Source organism: Periplaneta americana, chromosome 9 (genome assembly GCF_040183065.1).
Source record: "Periplaneta americana isolate PAMFEO1 chromosome 9, P.americana_PAMFEO1_priV1, whole genome shotgun sequence".
In the NCBI taxonomy this organism is placed as follows: Eukaryota; Metazoa; Arthropoda; class Insecta; order Blattodea; family Blattidae; genus Periplaneta; species Periplaneta americana.
Window position 1 is genome coordinate 54,985,914 of NC_091125.1, and position 19,916 is coordinate 55,005,829.

The following is a 19,916-nucleotide window of genomic DNA, read 5'->3' on the forward strand; positions in this document are numbered from 1 at the left end:
ATTTTACATGGGGTTCAGGGCTTTGGAGATGGGTGTCAATAACTTTGAGACAATTATACAGGAGCCAGTTCCTCACAAGATAGAATTTGTGTTTAGGATCGTTATTCTGGTAAAATTTAAATGTGTCCCTCCATATTTCACAGTGGGCTGCAAATTCTTCATTTCAAGTTCTTCGTTTGGCTTCCGCCATACATTTATCTTTATTTACATATTCCCTAGCAAACTGCAGCCTCTTTTTTCTGTTCACTAATGAAGGGCTTTTTCTTGCCATTCTGCCATTGAACTCAGCTTTTCTTATTATCCTCCAGACAGTTTCTGGGTGGACACTTTTTCTACTCTTTTCAAAGAGTTCACCTGTTAATTTTAGAGGACTTAGTCTCGGGTTGTTCTTTATTTTCCGAATTATTATTCTTTCTTCTCAATCAGTCAGTATTATTAGTTGTCCTTTTTGAAGTATCGACTCTAACCTATCTTACTCCTTACATCTCTTTATTATGTCTCGGGTTGTTCTTTATTTTCCGAATTATTATTCTTTCTTCCCAATCAGTCAGTATTATTAGTTGTCCTTTTTGAAGTATCGACTCTAACCTATCTTACTCCTTACATCTCTTTATTATGTCCCCAGTTATGCTTCTTGGTATATTTAATATTCTACTGATTCCTCTTTCAGATTTCCCCTTTGCATGATGGAAAATTACGAGTTGTCTCTGTTCAAATGTTGCATTCCTACTTTTACGCCCCATACTGTAGCGGCAGATGCTTCAGAACACATGTAGGCAGAACAGCAACACTGTGCCTACTGAGGCAGCAAACCCCATGCTCAGGTAAACAAATGAAGTGGTCGAATATCAAAGTGACGCGCTCTTGTGCCCGTTAATAGAAAAATATTTTTAATTCACTTATGTAATTGTCTGAAAATTTGTGTATTTGATATGATTACTACGAGTATTAAGTATCAGCACATCGTTCTCAATTTTTATTTTAGACTTCGTCCAATTTCTACTGCATAATCAAGACAACAAAACCTGAAAAAAGGATCTGGCCGAATATCAAAGTGAGTAACTGTATACATCGCTTAGCTACCCCCTCAACCTTGGCATAGTTTTTGCCTCTTATTGTTTAACTACACTCTTATCTGACCCACTAGTCCTTGTTGCCTATCACTTAGCTACACCTTAATCTAACTTTGTCACAGTCCTGTCACTTAGCTACCCCGTTATATAATCTACTATAATCTTGTCACAGTCCTCTACTTCTCGTCACTTAGCTATCTTTCCATATAACCTTTCAAAATTTGGTTAATAATGGAGAAAAATTCGCTTCATTAATAACCAATGATAACCATAACAGATAATTCTGTAGGACCAAAAATTAATCTTTACTCTCAAAATTTGTCACTCATTAGTCTCCTTCACTTATCTATCTCTTCATCTAATCCAGTTTAACCTTGTTACAGCCCTCTACCTCCCGTCACTTAACTAGGCTATCCACTCATATAGCATACTCAAAATTTGTCATAGTCCTCAACCTCTTGTCAGTTATCCTCTTATCTCACTCACTCTAACCTTGTCACAGTTCTCGTCTCCTGTTACGTAGGTATCTACTGTAGGGGTCTCTAAAGAGAGACTAATATAGAGCCTTAATCCACTCAACCAGCCCACTATAGCCTTGTCACAGTCCTCACGCAGCTATCGGCGCACGTGCCCACATCATCATGCAGAATACCCGTTGTTTATACATCGCCAGAATATATTATACATTGTTCTTGAGATCTCTAGTAATATAACTGCAGCAAAAACATATTTATAGAAATTCTGAACCCATATAAAATTATAGATAGATGTTTTCTTATTATGTGGAAGGGTAATTAGAAAGCTATGTGTTGGAATTCTTTGATGCTGTGATTGCTGATGATATATAAGATAATTTTAAGTGAATATGCTGGGCATATTGCCAATCGAGCTAGCGATCAATTTTTTCATTCTTTCCCTTTCCGTGTTCCAAATTCGTTCAATCTCACTCATCAGAATTTTGTAATTTATCATCTAAACTGTTTTATTTCTTAAGATGTTTTGTGATGGAAATTCAACATCTATTTTTGGGCACATTCCATTTATTTCCTATCAGGCTTATTGAATGACAGACTTTATCCTTATTTATAGGTTGATTGCATATCTTTTGTTTGTCTATTTTCACATGCTGGGCCTATGTTTCCAATGTTATTCGTATATTTTCAGAAATATTGTGGATCTGTGAACATGCGTCATGTACTCGATGTTCTTACCAAAATGAGACATACAACGTAATAGCCTATTAGTATTTCCCTAGTTTATATTACTGTTATCATGTTTGCTATTATTGCAATTGTTTTATAAATTTCTAATATCACTGTGTTCATTCATTAAGTGTTCTGCCCAAGGGCAAATCGTTTACTGCAAACCAAACTTTCTCAAATATTTTCTATTTTCTGCCTTCCTCTTTTTCCCCTCATATGATCTATATATCTTAATGTCGTCTATCATCTGATATCTTCTTCTACCCCGAACTCTTCTCCCGTTTACCATTCCTTCCCATGCATCCTTCAGTAAGCAGTTCCTCCTCGGCCAGTGACCCAACCAATTCCTTTTCCTCTTCCTAATCAGTTTCAGCATCATTCTTTCTTCTCCCACTCTTTCCAACACAGCTTCATTTCCTATTCTGTCTGTCCACTTTACACGTTCCATTCTTCTACATATCCATATTTCAAATGCTTCTATTAACTGCTCTTGACTTCGTCGTAATGTCCATGTTTATCCCTTACAATGCCACACTCCACACAAAACACTTCACTAGTCTCTTCCTTAGGTTTTTCCCAGAGGTTCACAGAAGATGCTCCTGTTACTATTAAAAGCTTTTTTGCCATTGTTATCCTCCTTTTGACTTCCTGGCAGCAGCTCATGTTACTGTTTATAGTACACCCCAAGTATTTGAAGCTGTCCACTTGCTCTACTGCCTCATTTAGAATTCGCAAGTTTACCTTCTTTATTTTTCTTCCTATGACCATGGTATTCGTCTTATTTGCATTTATCTTCATCCCATACTGCTCACAGCAGTCATTTAGCTCCAGCAGCATATCCCTTAGTATCATCTCCTGTTCTGTTAACAACGCCATATTATCAGCAAATCTTATGCACTTTATTCTCCTTTCTCCTCCTATCACTCCTCCCATGTCCTGAAAATCGTTCTTCACTAATTCCTCCAAGTAGATGTTGAACAGGGATGATAATAGAGGGCATCATTGACGTACTCCTCTCCCAGTTTCACTCCTGACATTTCTTCTCCTATCCTGACTATGACTCGTTGTTTCATATAAAGGTTACTGAACAGCTTTCTCTCTTTCCAATTCACACCTAATTACTTTAGAATCTCCATCAGTTTATTCCAATCCACTCTGTCAAAAGCCTTTTCTATGTCCATAAATACTACATACACTTCATTATTCTTCTCTTGGTATCTTTTGCCTATTGTTCGTAGCAGTCCAATTGCAGTTTGAAGTATGATTACTATAGGTAATTCGTTGTCTCGTGTAACGAAATGCTTGTGTGCGCCGTAGTAAGAAGCTTATGGTGGGGTAAGCAAGCTAGCTACCTGCAAGTGGAAGTGTAGCAAGAGAGGGAATCTTCCCAGTCCACATTTTCTTTCCCCTTACGCGCAGGTAGCTTTCAGAGATACCGAATGGCCTAAACTCATTGATAGAAATGGTACATTTTCGCTATCACAATAAATGCGAAATATGTCCAAATTCTGTCAATATAAGTAATGTATGATTTGAGGCTTTCTCGGCGTTGGTTCGCTAATATGTTTTCGCGGGATATCAGCCGAGTTAAGATTTTGGAATGCTCCAAGCTTTCGACTGCTATCTCTGCAGCCATCTTCAGGGAAGTGATGTCCGAACAGAAAGTCGAAAGGTTATATAACAACTTTAACAGAGACAGTGGACTCCAGTTCAGTCAGGCATGGACACCGGCCTTAGACCAACTCAGGCCCTCTTACAATCAAGGTCATGAAGATCACGGACCGAGGACGGCAACCGATTCCAACCGGCGGAACAGGGCTCGCCGCCCGCCAAACTTCACGCAGTAATCCCGGGAGGGGCGGAGCTTACGAGCGATGACAATTCCCGGCCCCGGATTGGCCGATCCGCCAACCAATCCCGTTTCACCTGAGACAGCCACATCTATATAACCTTTCGACTTTCTGTTCGGACATCACTTCCCTGAAGATGGCTGCAGAGATAGCAGTCGAAAGCTTGGAGCATTCCAAAATCTTAACTCGGCTGATATCCCGCGAAAACATATTAGCGAATATAAGTAATGTTATGTTTAGAATCATATTAAGTATATTACTGTAGTTTTTAATCCGTGATGAAATGCGAAACTGAGTACAAAATGCAAAATGTATGCGTTTCTGCGAAATAAGAGCGAAATTACACTTTATAAGAAATTTTGTATAAAAAAAAATCTGAATCTATCTAAAGACTCCGCAATATACAGTTCTTACATTTTTTTCAAACAGTTTCATCATCCCTCCATGTTAGCTTTCACAGTACGCATAGCACAGGAATGTGGCCTACCTGATACCCTTTTTTATCTCGAGTTTTCAACAAATCTGTCTGGTACTGGTGGTAGAATATTGCCTGCCTATGCGATCTCTTTAGGTCTAATGTTCACTCAAGTTGTAGTAATTTTGATTGAGTAACAAGATGGGTCAGGATAAAATCACACCATTATTTTTTTGGAATGTTTCATGTTCGCAAGTTCACTGTAATTTTATATTTAGCCCATCGCCGTGGAGTAACGGTTAACATGTCTGACCGTGAAACTAGCGGGCCCGGGCTCAAATCCCTCAACCCATTAAGAGCAATTGTTGGGTAACTTTCGGCGCTGGACACTGAACTCATTTCGCTGACTGAATCACCTTCATCTCACTCAGACGCTAGGCCTACATAACCACAGCAGAAGATGAAGCATCGTAAAATAACCAATTAAAACGTATATTGTTCATTTATTTATTTATTTATTTATTATTTTCAAGAATTTTAACTGAAAAAACTAGAAAATGCATTTGTTAACACATTGATGTCATTGAATTTCTACCACCAAACTTTCCATTAGAAAAGTTCCATCCAAAACCATTATAAAATATTCAATTATAACATTAAAAGTGCTATAAAGTGCCAAATCCGATTTCTAAAGTGTTATTTTTTATTTTAGGTTGATTAAAATCTACCATCCCTGTTCATTGAATATTCTTTATTGACGCCTATGTCCCGGCAAATCATCTACGACTATCGTAAGCTTGTACAGTATTTAATGTGGCTATTACACTTTTACTACGTCATACCATTTTTTATCAATAAAACGGTAGGGAAGGACGTGTTTACCGCTACAATTTTATCACTTCCCTAACATTTGTTTGTTTTTATCTCTTTCCTAGTATTTGTATCCTTTTCCTCCAAAATATCAAACTGCAATTTCTTTCTGGTATTATAAAACATGCTTTGAAATCGTCATTTGTTTCCCACATAAACAGTCTACTGAAAACGGCAGCTCCGTTCAAACGTTTTGGTGAAAGTAACATTAGTGAAATAGAATTTTAGTAACTCAATTAATATCTATTTTATTGTATTAGAATACTTTATTTCTTCTAATCTTAGATACTTCTGCTTTTATCACCTCCCTACATTTGTTTCTTTGTTTGCCAACATTTCAAACTGCAGATTCTTTACGGTACTATAAAACATGCTTTGCGATCGTTATTTGTTTACCGCATAGATAGTCAACTGAAGATGACGGCTCCATTCAAACGTTTTGGTGAGGCTAACATTAGTGAGACAGAATTTCAGTAAGTGAATTAATATTTTGTTGCATGAGAAGGTTTTTCGTGAATAAGGTGCTTAGGAAAATATTTGGGGCTAAGAGGGATGAAGTTACAGAAGAATGGAGACAGTTACACAACGTACAACTGCACACATTGTATTCTTAAACTCACGTAATTGGGAATATTAAGTCCAGACTTTTGAGATGGACAGGGCTTATAGCACCTATGGGCGAATCCAGAAATGCATATAGAGTTTTAGTTGGGAGGCAGGAGAGAAAAAGACGTTTGGGGAGGCAGAAACGTAGATAGGAGGATAATATTGAAATGGATTTGAGGGAGGTGGGATATGATGATAGAGACTGGATTAATCTTGCTCAGAATAGGGACCAATGGCGGGCTTATGTGAGGGCGGCAACGAATCTCCGGGATCCATTTGTAAATAAGTAAGTAATTAGAGTACTTTATTTTTCTAATCTTTATATACTTCCTTCTAATCTGTAATAGTCGATTAAATCTCATTCGAATTTTGATTTTCTCTATATAAATCTAAACGTCTAGTGAGATTACTGTTGATAAACATTTAATTTCTCTCATTTTAACCTTGTATTTTATTTCTTTATTATCCTCGTTGGATATTGCGATATTTTCTCATTATTTCTCCTCTGTTATTTTCGTCTCAGAGCTCCCACTATTATTACCATCTTCATCTCCCTTATCGTCAAGGGTAATATCTCACTTTCTTGTTTATAGTCTACAGCATCTGTTCTATGGAGCAATGTAATTTCAAATAAAAGTGTTGAGATAAGTTTATACTAGTTTTATTGTCCATGTAAAGCTAGGCTGACTAGACTGCTTAGGGTTCAACTCCATCTGTGCAAATTTCCTTTTGAAACGGCAGCAAGCAGAGCCTGCTTTGAAGCAGATGTGTAGTGTGGCACGGGCAGGTGGATTACTTTGAGCCGCTTTCACGCCTCCGCACTGTCACCGCGCAGAGGGAAATTAAACAGAGCCAGCAGCGAATTATCGTGCGTATTCGTCCCCCTCAAACATTAATCCAACTTCATTATCATCGGTTTTCACGAATTAGACCTTCTGTATAATAAATATGAAAATGTTACTTTAGTTAAGACGTGTTGGGCCTTCTTTCTTATATTATATCGTTCTAGATCAGCGATGTCAAAAGCTAGCGCATTTTATGACCTTGAAATCAGTAGCGGGCGCCAGGCGATAGGCCACGGCCAGGAGATTGACAAGGTGAATCGTGTAGGTACCAGCTGATTGCAGAGGGATAGGAAATCAGTGGAGTACAAACAATAGGCGGACGTCATGCGTGTAAACGAAATGTGACATGAACAGCAGCATCTCTAAATACGTAGTATTCATGGTTCTTTTCTACATTGCTTTTGTAAAAATATAACAGTTGAATATGACATGACTAAAATTAATAACAAACAAATTTCTCTCAAAAGGTATAATGCTACATTATAACATAAAGTCCGCCGAGTTAGCTCTGTGGTAGCGTGTCTGCCTCCAGACTAGCCGGCCCGGGTTCAATTCCCAGCGGGGTCAGAAATTTTCATGTAAAATTTCTACCTCGGGACTAGGAGAGATGGCGGTGCACAACTTCTAATCACTAGATTGTGACCAATATGCCTGGGTTAAATCCCAAATCTCTCCGCAACGCATATGATATGTTACTGTGTTAGTGATTCGTCCGTAGGGTGGGGACGTTAAGCCTGGCGGCCCACTTGGTGCTATTCGACAGGAGTAGACTACGTGCCGGCACCGGGTTTCCCCTTCTCCCTTCCTCTTCTTTATCATCATCACTCATTCCAGACACTACACTTACACATACACTCACCCTAGTACACGACATAACTCTCCAGTGACCCGCCGAAGTGGTGTACAACTAGAAAATGGGTCACAGTTCTGCCATCTATCCGCAATATGCGGAACCCGCGTCACGCAAGTGGAGTGGGTGGGCATTGGATACACACACACACACACACACACATTACAACATAACAGGCATTTTAAAGTAACACTGTGTTCAACATTCAGTTATAGGCTATATTGTACTATCTAAAATGTAAATTATGTTTTTTCACCGATTTCGAAATATTGTAATAGTTCTTCTGTAAGCATGAAATTGTAATTTATAACACGAACAAAAGCTATAAGCTGGGAGATATCAGACATGTCTGTGCTTTCATCAAGAAATAATGAGAAACAAAATAATATATTCTGTACGTATTTACTTTTTCCTTCAGTATTCCCTGATAATTCTTGTAACCACTTGGCTACAATATTTCTGAATAAGAAATATATTTCTTCGTACTTTCTTATATCATTAGGAGATATTTTGGCTACAGCGTCTAGAATATAACTCTTAATAAAAGGTCCATCAGAGAAAGAATGACACGTCTTTGCAATTTTGAGGGACATATCATAGGTAACTGATAATGCCATACAGATTTCAACAGATATTGCAGTCTGCAAAATAAGGAAAGTGCGTAATAAACTGTTATGATAGGATTAATATTTAAAGATTAGAAATGAAAATACAATTCGTAATTAATTTAATATACTTACATCAGATGGTAATTCTTTGTTAAGTTACAGTTTGTAGTCACCTTGAATGTTTTTATAATTTTCTTCATGATATTTTTCGTAATGTCTTTCCACATCACATTTTTTGGTGATGATTTTTTTTGCGTATTATGCACTGTATATCCATACCACTTTTTTACTAAAAAATAAGTCTCCATTGTGAGTTAAATTTAATGTATGTTTTCTTGCATGTACGCATTGCACACCCTTGGCCTATGGCTTTCACTAACCCCTATTAATAGCCCATTCGTTTAGTATGTTCTTGTCTAATCTCCCGACGAGTGTTACGGGCACACTGAGCTCTAAAGCGCGCGCTTGCGCCTATGGGTATCAATTGACATGCCTGTTTTAGATTATCTTTGCTGTCATTCGTAACTCTTCCTTCACATCGTCATCATTGGCATATGTTCTTTAAGGGTTACGTTTGTTTCTTCCACTTTTATGGGTTCCGAGGCACTAAAATCCCAGGCAGCAAGAGACATTGATGTTTTGACCATTAAAGGAGGTTTCATTCTCCCCTGCTGGACTAAAGCTCTTTACGATTTTCCTACATGTACTGGATCAAGTACCGTACTGAAGGAAGTCCTTAAAAAATTCAGAGTGACTTGGAACGAAGCATGAAGTTTCAAAGAGACTACATTTTTTATTGAAGACCACTCCACGATTTCAGTAAATCCCTAAATGCAATATTTAAACTGCCTTGGTAGCTCAGTTGACGAAGTATTCGCTTGCGATAAAGTTCGTATCCTGGCGATAGCAGAGTCGTATTTGTGGTGGACAAAACCGTATTTCTTAGGGTTTTCCTCTAGGTCAGTGGTTCCCAAAGTGGGGGTCGCGTTCACCTGGGCGTCGTGTAAAAGCTGAAGGATATCGCGAGATGATTTTCAAAATAAAACAAGAACTCCTTATTAATATAAGCTACATTTGAATAATTTCGAGGGAAAAACTGTTCTGGGGCCAGGCATCGGACCTTTGGTTTAACGTACCAACGCTCTACCAACTGAGCTACCCGGGAACTCTACCAGACACCGATCCAATTTTTCCCTCTATATCCACAGACCTCAAAGTGGGCTGACAACCGCCAAGCAACCAACGATGAGTGCACACTAACTCTGTGTGACTTAAATTGTGGTTTTCTGTTAACGAACAGTGACGTGTATTATGCAAATCAAGCTTTCAGGTTTTACTCCCTGTAAAGTTGATTTGAATAATTTCGAGGGAAAAATTGTTCCGGAACAATTCGAGTTTAAAAATCATGTTTCCTGTACTCCCTGTTGCAATCTTGGTTGCAATGCAACACTCCAATATTTATCGAATTTCAATACAACTTTTAATGCTGTTTGCATTAGCACACTTATAGGGGAGTACTTTTTTTTTCTTGCTCTGATCTTCTTGCAGAACAAAAAAAGAAGGAAACTTAATGCTGAGATAGGACTTGCGACATAGAATATCTACAATTGAGCAAAACAACATCAAACCATCTCACTGATAAACTTTATGGTAAATCTAAAAGACAGGTTTAATTTTTCACAGCAAAGGATCAACCATCCTACTATATAATCTTGTGGTAATTCTTAAAAAAGCTGGTTTCATTCTTTATAGCAAAGACACGATATAACGTAAAATAACCTAGTATTTATGTGTTTGAGATCATATTCAAAAGCTAAAACTGAAATTTAATATCGCTGTCAATTTATTAAGAATGTTCAATTCACTACATTATGTAAAGGTTTAATGAGTAGAATATGATTACCAGTCTAAGTTATACAAAACATTTTGGTGGTCCGTGAAAACGAAATGTGAGCTTCATTGGGTCAGTGACACTCAAAAGTCCACCGCAGTGGAGTAACGGTTAGCACGTCTGACCGTGAAACGAGCAGGACCGGGTTCAAATCCTGGTTGGGACAAGTTACTTGTTGTTTTCCTTCAATCCATTAAACTCTCAGATGCTAAATAACCATAGCAGTTGATAAAGCTTCGTAAAATAACTGACTAAAAAAAAGACACTCAAAAGGTTGGCAGTCAATGAAGTAGTTAGTAGAAGATACTAGAGTTGTACCTGTGCGTGTTACGATTCTTACTCGTATTGATTCGAAAAGTTGACTTCAGCAGTCAACAGATGGCAGCATGTGTTCTGCCACTGACGCTGTTACAAGAAGTGCCGGGTGGCCAAATAAATTTCACGAACTTAGAGTATATGAGTTACAGCTAAAGGTTTTTAAGAAAGCTTCTTATAGTAGAAGTACTTCGTCTACTAGACAGAATCTGCAAAAATTATAGTGGACGAGGTCTGTGGAGCGAGTTTTCTTCGAGCAATTCTGCTTGCTCGACTTTTCTCATTCTAGCATTGTTCTTTTGTCATCTTTCATATACGAGTAGTACAAATTAAATACAACAGTAATAGTACTGAAATACAAAAAAACAAATCCCTTGATTTTTTTTCCTCTGCTAGTTTCGAAAACAACCTACAACCAGGACTGATTTCGGAGATACTCGATGGTCTACGGTCTACGTCATATATATCTTTTGCCTTTTAATCGGTTAGTTCTTAACGTGCTGTATATTTTGCATAATTAGTTAGCATCCGTGAAATTGTTGAAAACTAGGTAGCTATATTTTGAGAAATGAGTCCCAAGATTCGCTATAGGTATACAGGATATTCGCTTTACATGCACGAGCGCAGTATCGGAGCACTGGCTCGGTTTGCTATCCTCTGCTTATCCTCTTTATTGCTTATGAACCGCAAGTTCACATTTTGAATGCAAGATTTATTTTTGATCAATATTTCTGTGAATGCAAAGCAATATCATAAGAATGTAGCCTAAAAAACACATATTTACAGTGTTATTGCCATGATAAAGCAAACATGTCAAATCCAAGCTTTTTTGGTTTGGTTTGGATATAACCTATGAGTAATGGGACCCAAATGTCTGATTTCTCACAGATAGAGGGAGAGAGAGAATATTTACAAGGGTTGTTTGAAAAGTTCATAGCCTGACATAGAAATTAAACTAGGATTATTCTGAAACTATCTCCTTTCTCAACATAGTCCCCCCCTGAGATTCACATACTCTATTCACCGGTGCTGCAATGCTGCTATACCGTCGTTGTACACAGCTTTCTCGAGATCTGCAAAAAAGCCTTCTGGTGCTGCGATAACCTCTTCACTTTAACATTTTTTCCCAGCCAACTGAATTTTGAGCTTTGGGGAAAAAAAAATAAGTCTGAGGGCGCGAGATCAGGTGAGTAGAGGAATTGCGGCAACAGTTCGAACTGTAGTTCGTGTGGTTCAGCAACTACGTGTGTAGACGTGTGAGTGATTGCATTGTCGTGTTGAAACAACATTTCTTCTTGGCCATAACCGATCTTTTCTCGCGAATTTTCCCTTTCATTTGCTGCAGGAGACTTGAATAATATTCTCCGATTATTGTTCTCCCCTCCGCTAGATAGTGTATCATGATTATCCTCTTAGAATCCTAGAATCTCGAATACAAGACAGACCTGCTAACCACATCACCACGCATGAACTTAGATTTCATTACAATTAGGTAATTGTGCACTTCGTATTTTTTAAAATGGTGGTCAGTCATGTCAACGAATATTCTGTTGTAGAAACCCCTTATCTTAGGCTCTGTACTTCGAAATAACATAAATTTGATAGTAGGAGAAGCGACTGTACAAAGAACAACAAAATTTATTACGTGGAAATAATGTGGTTTTGATTTCCCTTAAGTTTCATAAAGCTCTAAATCCAGTCCACTTCATATAACAGAACTCATAGAATACGCCATCTGGAATTTATATGACTAAAATGACCTCTACAAATTTTACGACTACAGACAGCACTGACCATGAGTCGGCCACAAGTTATGGCTTTGTTCTGTCAAAGAAACTCTTGCAAGAACTAGGGTATTAAAAATGCACCGATTCCGACTTTAGTCTCAATATACTGTCTTTATAAGAACGAATGGTGAGGTGTGATTTGAAGACCTGTGCTTTTGTCGCTATGATAGTTTGTCACTGGTTCAAAATCACAGCTCTAAGAAATCGTCATCTCTGCCCAATATGTGACTCACAGCGAAGACGACTGATGTACGTATAATAATAGACAGGTCCAGAGTCCAGACAATTGCAAGTCAGAAGATTAACTTGAAGAACAACATAACTGGGATTTAATTAATTTTCGTCTCACTCAGAAGGTGAATATAGTTCAAGAAATAATCGTAAAACTTATCTGCATAGCTATATGGAATATATAGTCCAAGAAAAAGAAAATCTGCCGAAATGTCAAGTGTAGAAGAATCCGCCTTAAGAAAAGTTTTCAAAAAGGATTCGGTGTTTCTTCGCTTGGTTCCTTCAATTCAATTCAATTCAATTTATTTGGCCATTAGACATACAGTTTTAGGCTTCGTCAGAATACATTGAAAAAACATATAAATACATTTTAAAAAACACTAATAATAAACAGTAAAATTTAAGTAATACAATGAAAACATTAAATAATTTGAAACTTTTAAATTGAAGAAAGCTAACTAAATTGCAATTAAACTTATTTATTAAAATACAATTTCATACAAATTTGTGTTGAAAAACTCAGCAACAGAAAAATAATTGTAACTAATTTAAATAACTTTATTTATTAAAAAACAATTTCGTATGAATTTATGGAAGAAACTCATCTACAGAGTAGAAAGGATTAATTAAAAGCCAATTATAAAATTTAGCATTGAAACTATTGGTTTGTAACTTATAATATTGACTGGGAAGCTTAATATATGATTTCATCCCCATGACAGAAAAATTTGTACTAGTTTTATGAATCTACAGTATGGAATATTAATTTGTTCACTATTTCTAATTTCATGATCATGTATATTGGCTATTAATGAGTAATTGTCTATATTTTGTCGAGTCTAAAGGACTAGGTCGTATATATATATATATATATATATATATATATATATATTTATGACAGTTAATGTCTGTGATTTTTGAAAAGAGGTCGACAATGTTCAAGATAGTTTGATTGACATAGACTTCTAATGGCTTTCTTTTGCAAAATCAAGACGCTCCCAATTTTGCTACCATTTCCCCAGAAAATTAAGGCATACCTAATTATCGACTGAAAGAACGAAAAGTAGGCACATCTTAAATAATTTTCAGAAACACAAGTCACTAATTTCTTTAATAAATATATAACTCTTGATAATTTTATGCATATATATTCGATATGTTTTTCCCATGTTAAACTGGAGTCTATATATATATATATATATATATATATATATATACATACACATTTAATGACAGATAAGAAAATAAATTGATAGAGTACTATAGAAATTTAAATTTGTGATTTTATGGCCTAACAGTTAAAACGATTTGTAAGTTTGCATAATAGTACGTCTGAAACAATTTTTCTCATCGATTCAAGGACAAGACACAGATGGCTGTCGTCGACTCGGCTACATCGTTTAACTTACGGCATGGTGCATGGTGCTTGAATAACACAGAGTCAATTTTTTTTTTTATAATTCGACCCAAGTAATAATATCAATAGTGACATTCGTATTTTGTTATTTATAAATATTTATTTTCCAAACTTACGCAATTTTGCAAGTTCATGTAATAAGTATAGTGTTTATTTGTTTTGGCATCTTTTCCCCTTGTTTTGCGGATCTTCACCCCAATAGCTGGGGTAAAGATCCCAATTGTTTTACCTAATTTAAATTACTATAAATTTAATAAACATAACAAATACAATTTCCACGATTTTACAAAACTTAAAGACGACTGTAAGGTATATTTAACCATCAAAAGCAGGTTAAAGTAATTAATAATGTCATCAGAGGAACAACAATCATAGAAATTGAGGAGTTTTACTCCTTGTTACTCTATGTGTTATAGACCTAAGAGGCGAAGAACCATAGAAAGCCCTAGGGGAGTATTAGGTGACCAAACTTGATTTGAGTCGGAACAGGCCTCGCTTGTGACGACAACCAACTTAATTATATTGCAGAGATACTATATCGAAGTGTACCACATATCCTAGCCTATGATTGGTCCTTTCATCACTATTTTGGACGTGATGTGTCGTTCATTTTCACATATTTTATTTTATCTCTTTAAATGATCATTCCATGTTGTGATCTAATTTAATAAAGGACTTCGGTGGATCATCCAGGACAGAATACGGTGTGGTCGTAATGGTTCTACGTATGTCATGATAATAACGCCACTTACAAGAATGTGGCCTTACATTCAGGATTTCCTGGCCGTAATTATTGTGTCATAGTAACTTTGGAAGGACGTTTTAGAAGCATTTTTGTATATTGCGAAATTTCAGTTTATATTTTTCCGAGGAATTTTCTGCATTTTTATATTTCCTACTGTAGAAATTTCATTAGTAGGTTATGGACCGTACGATTTCGAGCCCAACACCTGGAAATCATTTTCAATAATCCTCTAACTTATTGGGTGCAATCCGCTACTAAATATGAAAGAATGAAACGTACATAAACACACGTTGTTCCATATAAGACCTGATAGACAAACAACAGTGCACTGGAAACAAAAGTAAACGTAGTTACTTCGACTGATTTTTGGCACTGAATATCACTTGTGCCGACAGCGAGACCTTGGAAATGTCACAACTGTTTTGATGTTCGCATTGTATCCAGTATTTCGTTATCGATATAAAGTAGGACAGAAACATCTGTTTGGTAGTTCACGTCCCTGTTTGTTTTAATTTTTTATGCTTGTTTGTCTGTCAGTCTTATTTACAGTTTCTCGATTATCACTATATTACTATTACACTGACACGTACTTAAAGAACATTGTTAAATGACAGCAACTAAACCCCATTTCAGTTTGGTTGATAGGTTTCCCGTCTACTAACACTCTCTACCATCAGTGAAGGGCAAGCTGCTACTGTCTAGCTTACTAACGTTCGAGTAATTGACTTTCAACACAGTGACAAAATTTTATTATTGAAAATGTTTACCGGTAATCTATATTTCGAAAGCCTATACTAAGTGTTAATATTTCATTTTATTGCTATTTATATCAACTGGCACATTAAAAAGCTACTGAGAGCAGAAGATAAATGTTTTCTTCACCACTAGCTGCTACTCTATAGCATACACAACGGGACAATCTGCACTGTGTCACTCCCCTCTGACAATACAAACTAACATTTCTTAATTTAATTTACTATTAGTTGGAAATATTATAAGAACGACACTAAAATATACACAAACATGTAATTCTCAAACTTGTGTCACTGTATTTTATATTCACTTATGTAGTTTATTTAATATTTTATTTTCTTGTGTATACAACTTGGGGGGTGCAGGTATAAGAGGTAACAGCTACCGTTCTGTTACTCATGGACTCTGGGCAAGTAGAAGGGGAAAGAAATGCCTTCGCATCCTCTCAACTTGTATGAAATGTCGTTTAGATCAAAGTGCATGATATGAAGTAATATAGTTATGATGATGATGATGATGATGATAGTAGGCCTAGTGGTGTTGGTAATGGTAGTGATAGTGGTATTAGTAGTAGCAATAGTGGTAGCAGTGGTGGTGGTTGTGGTGGTAGTAGTAGTAGTAGTAGTAGTAGTAGTAGTGTTCTCATATTTTTAAACCATGTAACGGGGACCCAAATGGTTAGTTTTATGTTTCTGCCACCAGCACTGGTCCTTGCAACATACACTTGCTAGGAAGCGGAATGAGATGCATAATAGTTCCTGACGAGAAAAAATTCTTATGTCCGCTCGAATTCGAGTCTCTACAGATGGAGCCAATTTGACTCACACTTTGCAGTAACGGCAGAATCACTGTTTTGTATGTCTGAAGCGCCCTGATATGCCGCGTCCTTTGTCCACAGCTGAGAGCGATGAGGAGCGGAAGCGGCGAGACTGGACCAGAGGGCTCGGGTCCCCCTGACCCTTTGCAGCAGCTGGCACTGGCCGCTGCGGTCATCTGCCGCCCCAAGAGGCTCAAGTTCCTGCCCATCCCTGAGGATCTCCCCCTGCTGTTCAGTAGCCCGCATGACTCTGACCACAACGAAGAGGAGGAAGACGAGGAGGTGGCCGCAGCTCTCATCAGCACTCCGGACACGGACGCGTCCACCGAGGTGAGTCTCTGATGTAATTTGATGTAGTTCTTGTATTTAGGTTTCATTTATTAACTGCAAAGTCATATCCTTACTGTCTTTTGGAAACTGTACTTTAGATTTGTTTTCATTTTAATGTAATCTACCGCTCATAGTGTACAAGTATAAATTCAAGTCTCATGATTCAGTACTTCTATGTACTGTATGTTGTGGAAGTGAGAAACAATCCGACATTTACCTTTTGAAATAAATAATTCCCAAGTTATTTATGGTAGAGGAAATTATTAAAACTCACGATAATATTGACTGGCTCCGAGATTTGAACCCGGGACCTTCCGGATTCGAATCCAATGTTATTTTCCAGAGAAAACAATAACATAGATTCTCGTATTTTGAAAAGTGTACCTTTACTTTAAAAACAACATTAATAACGTGAAGATGAATGTAAAGAGGAAAATCTGTGCCTAACTCATCAACACGTTAAACCTCTGGGTCACTTAAATATCATGCCACCGTGTCCCAGAGCGATTTGAAGATTAAAAAAATAACTTTCAAGATATAAGTATCAAAATGAGGGTGTGCGCGCGCAAGCTCTCTGTCTTTTTTCTTAAACTAACACAAACACAAAACCTATGCCCGAGACGGGTCTCGAACCCATAACCCTTCGGATCAAGCGGAAATCTGGACACGATTCAAATTCATATTCAGCCAGTGCTTATTCGCTTGCTTCGATCATACTATGGTGTCAGATAAGATATATACTTTTATGGCATACATTCATCGGTATCTATGCCATTGCCATAATAGTTACGGCCATCATTTTTATGTTGTTATTTATAATGTCCAGTTATTATATCCAGGGCTTCCGATTCTGACTTCCACTCTTTTATAAAAGCTCAGTAGGGCTATATTTAAATTATAGCAAACGTACTACAGGAGCACAGAAACATATCAACAGTTGGAACAAATTACAAACTACTGATATTAACCAATTGCCTTCCATATTGAGTTTCCTCCTCCCCAGCCTGTAATTATGGTCGTCTTTCTACGTCAACTTCACAGAAGTTTTGTCGTTACAGTAGAGTAGTGAAATTGGTACCAAGAGACAGTTCATAATCGCCAACTGAGTCTTAAGCTAATTTTAGACTAATTTAAGTACAGAGACATCAATAGGGTGTTAACATTACATAGAGAAAAAAATTATGTTAATGAATTTCTAGTGCACAACACTTGTTTTGTTTGTTTGTTTTTGCAAAGTGCTTGAAGTTTGGCCTCAATGAAACGGTAGTAAATATTATTATTTTTACTTGAATCTTCTTTACAGAGCTCTATTCTGCAAATAAGTTGTCACTAGAAGCAATTCTCTACCTAATGCTGTACCGTACCATTGCATTACTGTTCTCCAACCAGGAGATTAACCGTGAAAGGAATGTGCTTACTATTGCGTCATCTATTGGAGCGAAGTAGATAGATAATATTACCATGGATAAATATATAATAGGATGCGAAACTTACTGAGTTTCCCGTAACACATACTAGAGGCGCTGTTGTAGAAATTGATCTTGCTGCCACCTGTTGGGGAGAGGGGCGTTATTACATCTAGCAGCGCACCAAGTGGCGAAAAGAGTAATTACTCCATGCATTTAGCAGCGCACCTGGTGACGAAAATGTTAAACTGTGCAGAAAGTATTCCCTCCCACCCTCATCGATATTCAAAACTAACCCAATTTAAAATAAAACATTTATATTTTTATTCCTCACAGCATCTTCTACTGAAAATTCTTACCAGAGCCAACAGGAAGATAAAAGAGACGATCTATTTTACACTATCCGATTAAAATATAACCAGACAGAGACAAAAAAATAAAGCAAAAGATTAGATAATTGGGATTGTATTCTTTGGGTATTTATTGTACAGTGCAATGGAAAAGTCTGCAAGAACTACTTAGATAGTTCAATTTATTATATTACTATTACTTTACAATACATTCAACAACACTATTTTACAACGTCCATAAACATCATTGTTTAACATACACTGCTTATACACACACGTATCACTTTATGTTCACTTATTAGCAAGTTTCTGTCTGCCATCTCGTCATTCTCGTCTCCTCGAGCAATATCTCGATTATCTCGAACGGATAAATAGAGAACTCTGGGTAATGTACCCAACACGTCGTTCTAATGTTCACCACCTACGACGTTGGGCACTGATCATCTTGTTTCAGCCCCTCGCCGCCAGATGGTGCTGACCGCAGTTTCGCATCCTATTATATATTTATCCATGATATTACCGTTATAACGTCAGTTTAAAAGCCATGCGCTCTCCTGCATATATGTTATTTCCTGTATGGAGGGATTAAAAGACCAGGAGATTAACAGTGATCTAATTTTGTAACTAGGGTAGTATAAATATGTATCAGTGTTATCGTTTGTGTTTTGAGAGTTAGCCAATGGAGATGTGTGTACTCACGTGTATGACCTTATGATATCTTATGACATCAACATTCATTCACAGCAGTACCTCGCTGCGTCTCATTCCCCTGAGACTTTCTCCTGATTGGAGTACAGTAGAATGACGAGCACATCTGTGCGTGCATGTACTGTCATGTCGTGAAGGTGACTCGGCTTATGAGGAAGGAGAAGGCGCAAGTGCCGCTAACTTATTGTTGCATCGATGTGTCCTGCACCCGCTTTCAAATTACGAATTACACCAGAAATGGGTTCTTAAAGTACCGGAGTGAAACTTATAAAACATTATTCTCACAACGTGTATTTGAAAATAATACTGTACTCCTCGAAGAGTGAAGTCATCGGCGGTTCACAGAACAGCAAAAACTATTTTCAAATAATTTTTTAAAATATTTTTACATCCAGATTAGAGTTAGACTCAATAGCCTACATATCACTGACTAGGACTACACCCAAAATTGCTTCAGTTTCCAATATCACAACTCTCTTTACACCACTTGAAACATGAAAAATGAGTCATGTAAAGGTAAAAAATGCAGAATATTTTACACAGATAGGAGAGCGGACAGGTAACCAGATAGTAAAACAGATGATTGAATTTACATAAGAACACACATATAGGTAACTAGACAGAAAGATGATAGTTCATAATAGAATGCAGTGTTAAGATTTTCCTTTATTTTGATTTTATTGTAGGAGTTCTACGAAGTTACTTTCAAATTGGAATCCTCGTTTCAGTGATAATTGCTTTTTCCTTGTGAGTGTTTTGCAGTAGAGCCGTAAATGAGAGCAGTTAACATGTCTCAAAGAACACGTGTGTGCCCATGACAACGTTTTCTCTCTCCATTCCTTTGTTT

General features: G+C 37.0%; 1 protein-coding gene across 1 annotated transcript in view; it reads left to right on the forward strand.

Annotated features, from left to right (window-relative positions):
• Positions 1 to 19,916, forward strand: part of LOC138705578 (uncharacterized) — a 175,973-nt gene that overhangs the window by 124,778 nt on the left and 31,279 nt on the right. The window contains exon 2 of the mRNA XM_069834180.1: positions 16,357 to 16,605. Within this exon, the coding sequence (XP_069690281.1) occupies positions 16,366 to 16,605 (240 nt within the window). The 5' untranslated portion in view covers positions 16,357 to 16,365. The remainder of the gene's footprint in view (positions 1 to 16,356; positions 16,606 to 19,916) is intronic.